Below are 13306 nucleotides of genomic sequence, written 5' to 3' on the forward strand. Positions count from 1 at the left end.
TGTGTCATCCACACTATATTGTATATTATTAATACCCACTTCGTCCTTATTCATGTGATATGTGAATAATGTGAGTATATAAATAAATAAATAGTTTACACAATATGTTTTAATTACCTAGAGCATAAATAATAAGGCGCGTGAAATAAATTGGTTGCGTTAAAATTAGAGATATTATCAGCTTAATCTCAATAATTTTAATATATTTTTATTTAACTTTAATAATCATAATTTGAATTTCAACTCAAGGGAAAAAAGTTACAAATGAATAAATAAATCATAGTAAATATAAAATAGTCAGAAATTTATACCTTCGATATAGAAATATACATTATATCAACATGGAAAAAGAGTATTAAAACGGATTGAAATTGAAGATTAAATTAAACTCAATTAAAATTAGATAGGCTTGAATGAGTTGTTATTGGACTTGATTTTAATTATCTTGAATCCAGGCCATAAAATTATGACGAATAGGCAGATTACTTATATATGAGTTTATTTTTGACACCCCTATAAACAATCATTATTTTGGAATTGATATTTAAAAATGATCTTTGATAACAGTACCTTATTTTTAGCGGTAATTAGTACTCTTTATCATTATTGTTAAAGCGTATAGCAACATTAGAGCCAATAACGCTATTTTAAATATAAAATAAAATCATTTTAAAATATGATAAAAATGTAAGATAGGAAACAAATAATACAAAAAAATTATAGTGTCATATAAGTTAAAGAAAATTCATAGAATTAGGTGTATATCTCCATATATATATATATATATATATATATATATATATATATAACCATACAACAAATGATTTTGTTTTATTTTATCCTTTCAATGGAAGACCACAACTCAAAGCAAAATGATCCTCTTCTTTCACAAACAGAAATTAGTACATCTGATCTTAATAATACTAATAATAGTCTCATAAGAAATTCTTTTGGTTCTTCATTTGTTGCTGATGTTGATGATATTCCACCTATCATTGGAATTCAAGATTTTTTTAGAGAGTTTAGTGTTGAATCTAAAAAATTATGGTATCTTGCTGGTCCAGCTATTTTCACTTCAATTTGTCAGTACTCTCTTGGTGCTGTTACTCAAACATTTGCTGGTCATCTTGGTACTCTTCAACTTGCTGCTGTTTCTGTGGAAAATTCTGTCATTGCTGGTTTCTCTTTTGGTGTTATGGTACGTAATTATCGTTGAAAAATGTTCAATAGCTATTCAAATCGATGAGAAAAAGAAAAAAAAATAAAGTATATATTTCTTTACAAGTTATTCGGTGAGAATCTGTTTTTCACCGTTGTCATTATTACATCTAATAGTTATTGGAATAATTTTTAAGTATTAGTTGTTGATAAAAGAAAGTTAGTTGAGAATTGAGAGGAAAGAGATTGATTATTAATTTCATTTCACTCTAGACCTCACCTCATATAATTTAATCATTTATCATGTTAGGCCCTCTCCTAATATCGAAAAAAAGTCACAATTTAAAATTTATGAATTTTTTGGACTTTTTTTCTCCAAGTTTTTCGATGATTTTCAAAATTACTATAATATATAGAAAAATAAGATAATAATGTTCTTATTCTTGAGAGATTCCTTTTTTCCTCTTTCATAGTTTTTTTTTTTTTTGAGATTTCTATTCATCTATTGCTTTGAATATCTTGTTGTAATAGATAACTACACTTTGTAGTTTTCTAAATAAAAATACAAAAAACAAAATTGTATTATTATTTTAAGACCTTATTTTTGTATTATATGTCAGTGCCTTAGAACATACTTGAAAGACAGATATTTGACTGTAAATTTCATGGACCTCACATAGTTGTAGCATGTTAGGCGCCTCATATCATGTTGCAAATGTTTTTGTATATTTATTCTAAATTAATAATTCGTACATATTTAATAAATTTTTAAGATATATATATAATATTTAAATCAAAATTATTAAAATCGCTTATCATCATGTATTCGATATTTAATTGTCGGTGTATAAGGTGTTTGTTAAGCCCTAGATTAATTTGTGGAAGAGTTATTTCTCCGTTTTTAGAAATATTTACCACTTATAAATTAACTGTCGATTTTTTTTTTTATGGATAGTTGGGTATGGGAAGTGCACTAGAAACACTATGTGGACAAGCATTTGGAGCAGGACAAATTGACATGTTAGGTGTATACATGCAAAGATCATGGGTTATTCTCAATTCAACAGCAGTAATTTTAATGTTACTTTATATTTTTGCTGCCCAATTTTTGAGATTAATTGGACAAACAGAGGATATATCAAGAGAAGCAGGGAAAATGGCTTTATATATGATTCCTCAATTATTTGCATATGCTATGAATTTTCCAATAGCCAAATTCTTACAGGTAACAAAGACGAATTCACAATTTAAATTTAATAATACGTATATAACATACATAATGTGCTAAACATTTGATATTTTTGTGATCTTTAGTCACAAAGCAAGATGATGGTGATGGCTTGGATTGCAGCAATAGCTTTGGTTTTTCATACATTTTTTAGCTGGTTGCTTATGTTGAAGTTGGGGTGGGGACTTGTCGGTGCCGCGGTGGTGCTCAACTCATCATGGTGGTTCATAGTGGTGGCACAAATGTTATATATATTTAGTGGTACTTGTGGACAAGCATGGTCAGGTTTTACATGGAAGGCTTTTCTTAATCTATGGGGCTTTGTTAGATTATCTCTTGCCTCTGCTGTCATGCTATGGTTAGTAAATTAATCGAACATTTCGTTTTCTTTTTGTTACGATATATTCAGGATAATCTCAATAAATAGAGCGTATACTTAATATTCCACCTTAAACTTATAAAACCAACTTTTTTTTATTAAATACACTTATCAAATAAAAGGCTACCAACCAAATACATAGTTAATAGACATATAAGACCAAGACACATATTTTTATTAGAGTCTAAATTTGTTATATATTGGGAATCTTTTCTTTTCTTTTTTTTATAATTTTTATAATCTTTGAGAATGACAAGAGCAATTATGCAAGAAATCAATCTACAATAAATTTCTTTATTTTTTTTTTAAAAAGAAGATAAAATAAGATAATATCATTAGCAGTACCTTTGAGACTTTTGGTCTAAGTTGTCAACTATTATTTTTGACAAGTGTAATTATTATTGTTTTGTTGATGTCACAATTAGAGTAATAAATACCGTATTCCTTAATTTTTAACCAAAAGTTTTGAGTTTTAGTCTTCTTCGATATAGTTTCGCTTTTATTATGAAGTATTTTATTATTGAATGTGAATTTTTTCTTTCTGAATACAATATCGCCTTTGTTATGAAATATTTTATCACTGAATGTGAAAGTTTTCAGTACAAATCTAAACTAATTCAATTTTAATTTAAATATTAAACACGGAATGAGAAAACGAAGGAAAAGTTAAAATATAATTAATAATTATAAATGCAGCTTGGAGACTTGGTACTTCATGGCGTTAGTCCTGTTTGCTGGTTATTTGAAGAATGCAGAAGTTGCTGTTGATGCCTTGTCCATTTGGTGAGTGCACACAAATTACTTTATAATATTTATTTATTCATTACCATTATTTACTTTTGTCTACAAGTTGAGCCCTTTATAGAGTAGTAATATTTATTTATTCATTTCCATTATTGCTAGTATTTGTTATAAAAAGTATTATTAGTTTTATTTTTGAATTGTTGATAATTTTAGTTTTTTTCATGTGATTAAATGAAATTATTTACATTCTTAAAAGCTACATAATATAATAAGTGATTTATTCAATTTTATTTCAGCCATGTAAAAAGATTAGAGGTCTATTTAGTTTCAGATAATAAGGTAGAATGTTTTTTTTTAAAGCTGTCAATAAATTTAGTCATAGTACATAAATATGATTCTTAATTTGGCTTCAATTGATAATTATGACTTTTGACTTTGCACGCATAAGTAGATATTTAAATTTGTGTAAAGTTAAACAAATAGACACATTAACATTATATTGTATTCTACATGACAGTTTTATGTCATGACGTGACGTCTTATGTGAATTATGTCATACAAGACATATTTGTCTATTTGTTCAATTTTATAGTACAAATTTATGTATCTACTTATACAAATTCAAAATTTAAAAATATAAATATAAACTATGACTAAATTAAATAACATATTTATATATTAAATTTTAAAATTAAACTAATAATTCACAATAAATTTAAAAACTTATTCTATTATATATATAGTGGATAGCTAGATTAGACGATAAATTATTGTTTGACAGTCTGACATTTTGTCCCTTTTAACATTTGGAGTAGGTTAAAAGTAATTTAGAGATCAACAATCTAATAATTACTAATAGTATACCCTACCCCTTTTGAATTATTTACTCCAATATAATAAATTATCACTTTCAGCAGAGTTTGTCATTTACTGCTAACTAGTGTTAAAAAGGCAAAAACAAACTTTAATATGGCAACGGAAAATTAATTTAATATACCTAATTTTATAACTTGTATATATATATATACCAACCATTCACATGAAATTTAAATTTAAAATGTCAATATGCAAAGGTTATTGGACAAGTAGTTGCATTAATTAGTTGTATTGGACGTTTCTAAATTCTTGTTATCCTTGTTAAAAAGTATGGTATTAGATCATTTTAGAAAATTAATATAATTAGTTGTTTGTTTCTATTTTTACGTACCTACTATTAAAAAGTCAATAGTTTCCCACTATTATTTAATTATGTACGGAAAGACTGAACTTTTCACTATTTGAATAAAAAAAAATATTTTTTATCATGTATTTTTCTAATAAACTGGTTAAGTATAAAAGATTTTATTATTTAATTGTAATGGAAAAACTTTTGTTTCTAGTACTGAACCTTAGTCATAACTATGAAGAGATGCTAATATAGCGCAAAACAAAGAAATATTATATTATAATCAAATAGAAAGAAGTAATAAATAAGTAATCTAGGATTAGTAAGGTTATAGTATACACATTACAAGAAAAATAATTTTTTGTGATAATAAATATCGATATTAATAAAGTGTCTTGAAGTTATTATCGTCATTAGTTATTAGAATCAGTGTCGTTGAAGGCTTTAGGGATATATACAAATAGTGTTAATTATATTGCCGCTAAAAATATATATTTAGCGACAATTAAGAATTAATTACCGTGCCGCTAATGATCATTTTGATGTAGTAATCCATTTTCATTTTTTACTTCTAAAGTTGAATTAATTAATATGATGCAAATTTTAGGATAATAGGTAAAAAAAAGTATTTACCAAGGCTCTAGACCCTTAAATATGCACATTTTGTAGTTCATGTTTGTCTAAACAAATTGTGGAATTGCAGCATGAACATACTAGGATGGGCAGTTATGGCAGCTATTGGATGCAATGCAGCTATAAGGTTTGTTACAAATCCCAAAATATGACTATATTAATTATGTACCAGAGTCGTTTGATAGCTGGATAAGAAATAAGTTATTCATATATTAATTTATGTATAACTTATTGGACGTTTGGTTGACAATTTAGAAACTCACATAACTAATATGTGCATAACTCTAGCCAGCTACCAAACGACCCCAGAATACGTATCTTATACATGCATACATCTAACATGATGAGATAAAATACGTTTCAGTGTTAGAGTGTCAAATGAACTCGGGGCAGCTCATCCAAGAACGGCTAAATTTTCAGTGGTGGTGGTTGTGTTCTCGTCATTCTTGATTGGGCTTCTCTTATCGGTGTTTCTACTGGTCTTTCGAAGTCAATACCCTAGTTTATTCGCGGAGAGTGAATCAGTTAAGCGTCTTGTTTATGAATTGACACCATTACTAGCATTTTGCATCGTGGTTAACAATATTCAACCAGCTCTATCTGGTGTTGCTATTGGAGCTGGATGGCAAGCTTTGGTTGCTTATGTCAATATTGCTTGTTACTATTTGTTCGGTATTCCATTGGGTTTAATTCTTGGCTATAAATTCAACATGGGTGTCCAAGTAAGTGGAACATTTCAATTTTGTTTTAAGAGTAGACCTTTTTATAATATTTGACCTATTAATTAAGTACTTGCATATTTTTTTTGTGATGTTAGGGAATTTGGTATGGAATGGTTAGTGGAACTGTAATTCAGACATTTGTACTCTTTTGGATAGTTTACAAAACCAATTGGAACAAAGAGGTAAGTAATTGCTTAGTTATAATAGAATGTACATAGTGATAACGCGAAAGAAGTTCAGTCAGTTTATCACATATGACTGAAGTTCAATTATTTATGTCAAAAATAGCATAACTCCGACCATATGAAACTTCAGATAGTTTCTTTGACATCAAATGTTCGAAGTTGGTCGATAGGTGTTAAACATGCAAGAAAAAAAAATAAATTAAAATTTAGATACCCCATGAAAATTTTACAAGACATACTAGACATTGATATTTATTGGGCTTCTTTACTATTTATCAAAGTTTTGTAACACAAAATATGAAAATTGCAGGCTTATATTGCAGCAGCAAGGATTAAAATGTGGGGAGGGGAACCAGAAAATGAAATAGAGAAATAGACTTAATTTCACTTGGGAAGTAATTGTATTAATTAAGTCCATCAAAGGTATGTGACAATTTTTTTTAGAAATTTGAGTTGATTTTTGCACTATTCAATGTAACGTTGCTGCTCAGTACGTATTATAAATTGAGCATTGTAAGGTACTTTTGCCCAAAATTATTCTTAATTTTTGAAGCTGCAAATCAAATCCCTTATACATCTGTATACAATAAATATACAACACTATGATATTATTTTTCTTACAACAAATATTTAAATTTCATATACAATATTATATCTTCTTTTTTTTTCCCCACTTAATATCAATTCCTATTCATTATAGAGATGAAAATTAAATCTTTTTGGTAAAAATATCAGGATGATAGTTTGAAAAAAAAAAGAGATGAAAATTCTCAGAGGAAGCTGAAAATTTTATTTTCACATAAATTTGATTGATTGAGAGGTTTAAGGTTCTTTGGTCATATGACATAAAATCATAGTTTGAAGTGAAAGTTTTGTTTGGACATACGATTTGAACTTTTTAGGTTGTATATTTTCTCATAAACATAAAAATACATAAGTTGTAAAACAATTAAAATTCTTTCAATTCTTTATACAATCTTACCAAATAAACACGAGTTTATAAAATCACATAATACACTATTACAATTTTATTTTATTTTATAAAAAAATTACAATATTTATTAATCGAGCTTTAATTGAATGAAAATATAAAAATTAAACATAATTAAGTTGTGGTGTGCTAATCTTTAAAATAATCTTCTTACATAGTATGAACAATCTTTTCACGTTGAACTTGAATTTCTCGTTCATACGAATGAGAAGACTAACCAAGATTGTTACTTTGAGCAGTTTATTGATCAATTTCGTTGGTAAATATATTTGATAAAAATAATAATAAATGAATTTGTGAATATAAATGGTAAAGTAAAAATTGATTTGAAGTAATAATAAATCTAACGTTTGTGAGAATGATCATTATATGAGATATTAATGGTATAAAAAATAATGATATGAATTATAATTCTTATTTATATGTGAAATAAATAATTAGTAGATATAAATATGAAATTTATATTTATAAAATATGAACATGTAGGTTAATTTTTATATTTAAAAAATTCTCAAATCATGATGTTTGGGAAAAATAAAATTTTATCTCATAATATAAAATCAATATAAAATTGCATATTGAAACACTAATTTGATCTCATAATTTGAGCAATATGAAATTGCATGGAAAAAGCTAGAGTTTACGTCAAGGGAAGCCATGATTTTTCTTTAAAATGATGATTAGTCGGCCTTTTTATCATCATTTCATTTTGCGTATTTCCTATCTCTCTTTACAATTATCAATAGACAAAAAATGAGTAAAGCATTTGACAACACAAAAAGTGAAAAAGGTGTCTGCCATAAGGGCGTGGGAGATGCCTATTTTCGTGATCGAGTTGTGGTAGGGTTCGTGAAATATTATCGTTGATATGACCGTTTTATAATTATTTTTTCAACTCAACTCATAGTATTGTAACTATTTTACCTTTAATCATAGGTATCAAATTTAAGTATTGAATATAAAAAAATTCTATTAAGAATGTCTCTTCCAAATGAATCCTATAATGCGTTATTTGAATTTAGTCAGAACTCTAACGAAATACCTCAGACATTAAAGGAGAAATAAGAAAAAGAAAGAAAAGTTAAAGCAAAGTGTTGACTTTTTCTTTTCCGTAGTGTTTGACCACATCACAAAAGAAATATGTTCTTTAGAGGACAGTATTGAGGCCTACAAAAGGTAAATAAATATTTAGCTTACAACTATTTCAACAACAAGATCTTCTTCACTAGTGTTTTCCACATGTTCAAGAATTTATTTTATTAATATGTATCACCATTATTAAAAGGGATATCAATCACATAAAACACAAAATATTATCTTACCAACAAAGAAAGAGGGGAAAAAAAAAGACAACAATGATAACCCCATGTCAATAAAAGTCCATATACATCACACTATATCAAAAATTTTATTAACCATAATAGTTTAATTGCCGCTAAAGATATGTATTTTAAGTGGCAATTAATATTTTTTATATATGATCCTAAAATCTTTAGCGACATTAATTCCAATGACGGTTAACTAATGTCAGTAAAATCTTTAGCACTCTTTATTAATATCTTTATTTGTTATCGTTAAAAGTTATTTTTATGATAGTGTCATAAGACATTCTCCATAAATTTGAGAAGTTAATAAAGCTTAGTTTGACTAACATTGTTGATAAATTACTTTTAAATAATAACTAGTTTAAGTTGTATGATGAGTCTTTGATTAAATTTAAATTTGAATTTAGTTGAGATAATTTAGATTTTCAAATTTTATTCCGGAGATTTATTTGTTTTCAAATTAGAGTTTTAAAACCTTCTATGCTCAGTAAAATCAATTTAATAGAATCATTAAGAGAAATATTTAATTATCCTTCCAACTTTTTTTCTCCACCATCATTTTTTTTAAAAATCAATATATAATATATATCAAATTAGTTGTAATATCTCGCGAATTAAAAAAATTAGAAAGAACTAGAATTAGAAAGAGTCATTTTGGGAAAGATAGAAAACTCTGAGAAAATTATTAAATTATGTTAAGTTTGAGTTTTTGATCATCTTTAAACAATCATAACTCCTAACTCGGTATGTTTTAGGTGCGCTTCCAGATACCGTAAAAAATATCTTGGAATTATCTTTCTAAAATAATCCAGTTTGCGTAATTTCGAGTTCGTATGAGAGATATACTCATTTGAAATTGGGCTATTTAAATAAGGAAAGTCTAATTCGGATTGTGGAAGAGTAGTTTGGTCTTTACCATACCCAAATTATTTTAATTTGTTTTTAGGAGTTTAATTGGATCTAATACGAATTATATCAGTTTAGATTGAAACGTTAGGGCTTGGAGAAAAGAGAGAAGAAGAGAATGTAACGACCTGTTTAGTCGTTTTGAGCAGCAGATTTTATTTCTGGAAAAATAGGCTGAGACGACGGAACCCACGACGGAACGTCATGGGCACACGACGGACCGTCGAGGGTGTCTCGTCCCAAAACACTTAGAAATTCTGAAATTTGGGTGCTGAAATCAACTCTCTGAACTCTGTGACGGACCTGCAGGACGGACCGTCACAGGCACGACGAACCGTCGTGATCCACCGTTTCAAAACACTTCAACTCTTGAGAATTTGGTACAGGGAACGATTCTCTGAACGTCGTGACGGAAGTGCAGGACGGACCGTCGTAGGTACGACGGGCCGTCACAGACTCCTTAAGGAAATCGAGTCTCTGACGAAACTGCATGACGGACCGTCGCAGGCGCACGGGCCATCACAGACTGCGCAATCCCAGTCTGGGTCGGATTTCTTGATACGTTTTAAGGGACGTTTTTGACTATTCTTGCCTTAATTATAAAGTTAGTAGGTTAATGTTAATAAGTCTAATTACTTGGGGGTTAAAAGAGGTAACCTTAAGTTAATTAGTGGGGCATTATTGCCATCTTTTATTCTTAATTATATACTAATTAGGGTAAAAGAAAGAGGGTTGGAATAAGAAAAAGAAAAGAACAGAAAGAGAGAGAAGGGAATCGATAGAGAGAGAGACGATCGAGAAGGGGAAACACAAAGCTTTGGAGAAAATTTGCTTGCTTGATCACTAAACTTCGGTGGAGGTAGGTTATGGTTTTCATGCTTTCATAGTAAACTCTTAATAGAGAATGATATGTATTGGTAGTATTGTAAAACCCTGCTATGTGCTTAATTGTATGCATGTATGAACGTGATTATATAATTGTGATTATATTAAGCATGATGAAGTTACTGAATCCCAAATCTTGATAAAAACCTAATCTCTTTTAATGATGATGCCTTGATAAGGAAGAAGGCTTGATGAGTTGATAGAATGAGATTAGGGGATCGGGTGTCACGAACCGACACGTAGAATTAGGGGATCGGGTGTCACGAACCGACATGTAGAATTAGGGGATCGGGTGTCACGAACTGACACGTAGATTTAGGGGATCGGGTGTCACGAACCGACACGTAGATTTAGGGGATCGGGTGTCACGAACCGAAACATAGATTTAGGGGATCGGGTGTCACGAACCGACACGTAGATTTAGGGGATCGGAGTGTCACGTACCGACACAAGAGGATTAATGGATATGAGGGAGCGGAGTGTCACGTACCGACACAAGAGAAATAAAGATAATGAATCTTGAAAGATGTTAGTATACTCAATCTAATGAACATGATTCCCAAATGAGTATGGTGTTGAGGCTTGAGTCCTCATGTGTGAACTTGACGGTAATTGTTAATGATATAGTGCTTGTTGTTGCTACATGTTGAGTATCATAGTTGATTTTATGATATTACTTGGTATATATTGTTTTCTATTTTAAGTTGGCCGATGATATCTACTCAGTACCCGTGTTTTGTACTGACCCCTACTTTTATGTTTTCTTCTTGTTTATTTGTGGAGTGCAGCAAACGTGCCATCGTCTTCAACTCAACAGTAATTCAAGCCAGTCTTACTACATCGGAAATTCAGGATGAGCTAATGCTTCTAGCTTGGACTGGATCTTCTTCTTCAAGTCTTGATGCCTTGAACTTCCGGCATGGACTAGCTTCTTATGTATTTTTAGCTTTTAGAATACTCTTAGTTTAGTCATTTGATCGTAGATGTTCTTGTGATGATGACTTCCAGATTTTTGGGAATAATAGATGTTGGATTTTAGAAGTTAATGAATTGGTCTTTATTTAATGAGTTTAAGTCTTCCGCATTACTTTCTGTTGATATTATATTGAAATGTTAAGGTTAGATTGGTTGGTTCGCTCACATAGGAGGGAAAGTGTGGGTGTCAGTCGCAACCCGGTTTGGGTCGTGACAAACTTGGTATCAGAGCATTAGGTTCGTTGGTCTCATCACATAAGAACGAGTCTAGTAGAGTCTTAAGGAACGGTAGGGGGACGCCTTTACTTTTCTTTAAGAGGCTATAAGACTTTAGGAAAATTCCATTCTTTCTTTCTTTCTTTCGTGCTATTACTTGGGTCCAATTGGTATCTAGGTGATACAAATTGGTATCTGACCATCTTCACTCTATTTCGCAGATGGTTAGAACTAGAGCAACGACTACGCCAGCATCAACACCAGCACCGGCGGGACAGGGTGCGTCTGAGCCAGCCACTGGGGCTGTAGCTCGAGGAAGAGCAGCGGCAAGAGGCCGTGGTAGAGGTCGTGGGAGGACGTCCTCTAGGGGAAGAGGACGATCACCTAGTCCATCTGATACTAGGGCAGTGACTCCTCCACCGACTGAGGAGGTAATAAGAGAAGGGGAGGATGGGGAAAATGAACAAGTGCAGAATGAGGGATTGCCACCCCAGCCTACCCCAGAGATGATAAATCAGGTGCTCGCTTATCATAGTGGGTTGTCCGATCAGGGTCAGGCACCTCCAGTGTTTTCTGCACCAACACCTCCGGTTTCAGAGGTACAACATGCAGCCACTATGGCTCCTCGTATGGATGCCTCATTGGACATAGGCACGTTTCCACGTCTGACTACTGGGCCTATAATGACAAATGATCAGCATGAACTTTTCAGTAAGTTCTTGAAATTGAAACCTCCAGTCTTCAAGGGTGCGGAATCTGAGGACGCTTACGATTTTCTGGTTGACTGTCATGAGCTACTACACAAGATGGGTATAGTAGAACGGTTTGGTGTTGAGTTCGTGAGTTATCAGTTTCAAGGGAACGCCAAACTGTGGTGGTGGTCACATATTGAGTGTCAACCAACAGAGGCACCACCTATGACTTGGGCCTCATTCTCTAGCTTGTTTATAGAGAAGTATATCCCCCGAACTTTGAGGGATAGGAAAAGGGATGAGTTCTTGAGCCTAGAGCAAGGTAGGATGTCGGTCAATGCATATGTGGCTAAGTTTCGTGCATTATCCTGGTATGCCACCCAACTATGTTTCAGTCCACAAGAGCGGATTCGCCGTTTTGTGAAGGGGTTGAGGTCAGAGTTGCGGATTTCAGCCTTACAGGTAGCGGCTACGGCAAAATCCTTCCAAGAGGTGGTAGATTTCGTGGTAGAGGTGGAAGGAGTGAAGCCAGATGAATTCACCATGGCATCGACATCAAAGAGGTTTCGAAGGGGAGGTGAGTTTAATGGTTCTTACTCTAGAGGACAGGGTTCCGGAGGTTACTCAGTTCGACCCATTCAGTCTTCACTACAGACTGTAGTTGGGGGTCCACCTTAGACTGGTCAACACTTCTCTGAGAGACCTATGCTTGACTCCAGAGAGTGTTATGGATGTGGGGAGACTGGACATATTAGGAGGAATTGTCCAAAACAGAGTTATAGACCCCAATGGCTAGAGGTAGAGGTGGTCGTGGTAGAGGCCGTTATTCTGGAGGACGTGGTGGTCGAGGTAATGGTGGTCACCAAAATGGCCGAGGTGATGGGCAAACTGGAACCACTACATCACAACATGGTAGGGGCAATGGACAGACAAACGATAGGGCCCATTGTTACGCTTTCCCTGGGCGGTCTGAAGCGGAGGCATCTGATGCTGTCATCACAGGTAATCTTCTGGTTTGTGATTGCATGGCTTCTGTATTGTTTGATCCTGGATCCACATTTTCTTATGTATCTTCCTCATTTGCTAATGGTCTAAATTTACA

The 13306-nt window shown here is 31.7% G+C and overlaps 1 protein-coding gene across 1 annotated transcript; it reads left to right on the forward strand.

Moving 5' to 3' along the window:
• Nucleotides 1-678: 678 nt before the first annotated feature.
• Nucleotides 679-6774, forward strand: LOC101266418 (protein DETOXIFICATION 29-like). Its single transcript, XM_004239077.5, has 8 exons — nt 679-1198; nt 2114-2383; nt 2473-2744; nt 3462-3548; nt 5378-5434; nt 5672-6029; nt 6125-6211; nt 6525-6774. The coding sequence occupies exons 1-8, from the start codon at nt 821-823 to the stop codon at nt 6588-6590; spliced, it is 1575 nt and encodes a 524-aa protein (XP_004239125.3). The 5' UTR covers nt 679-820; the 3' UTR covers nt 6591-6774.
• Nucleotides 6775-13306: the final 6532 nt, after the last annotated feature.

Source organism: Solanum lycopersicum, chromosome 5 (assembly GCF_036512215.1).
Source record: "Solanum lycopersicum chromosome 5, SLM_r2.1".
Taxonomy (NCBI): domain Eukaryota; kingdom Viridiplantae; phylum Streptophyta; class Magnoliopsida; order Solanales; family Solanaceae; genus Solanum; species Solanum lycopersicum.

Bases quoted from the DNA above. Each gene is read 5' to 3' on its own strand.
- LOC101266418 (XM_004239077.5), top strand. From the start codon at position 821: ATGATTTTGTTTTATTTTATCCTTTCAATGGAAGACCACAACTCAAAG. The intron at 1,199-2,113 runs GTACGTAATTAT...TTTTATGGATAG, and splicing joins GTTTCTCTTTTGGTGTTATG to TTGGGTATGGGAAGTGCACT. The intron at 5,435-5,671 runs GTTTGTTACAAA...AATACGTTTCAG, and splicing joins GGATGCAATGCAGCTATAAG to TGTTAGAGTGTCAAATGAAC.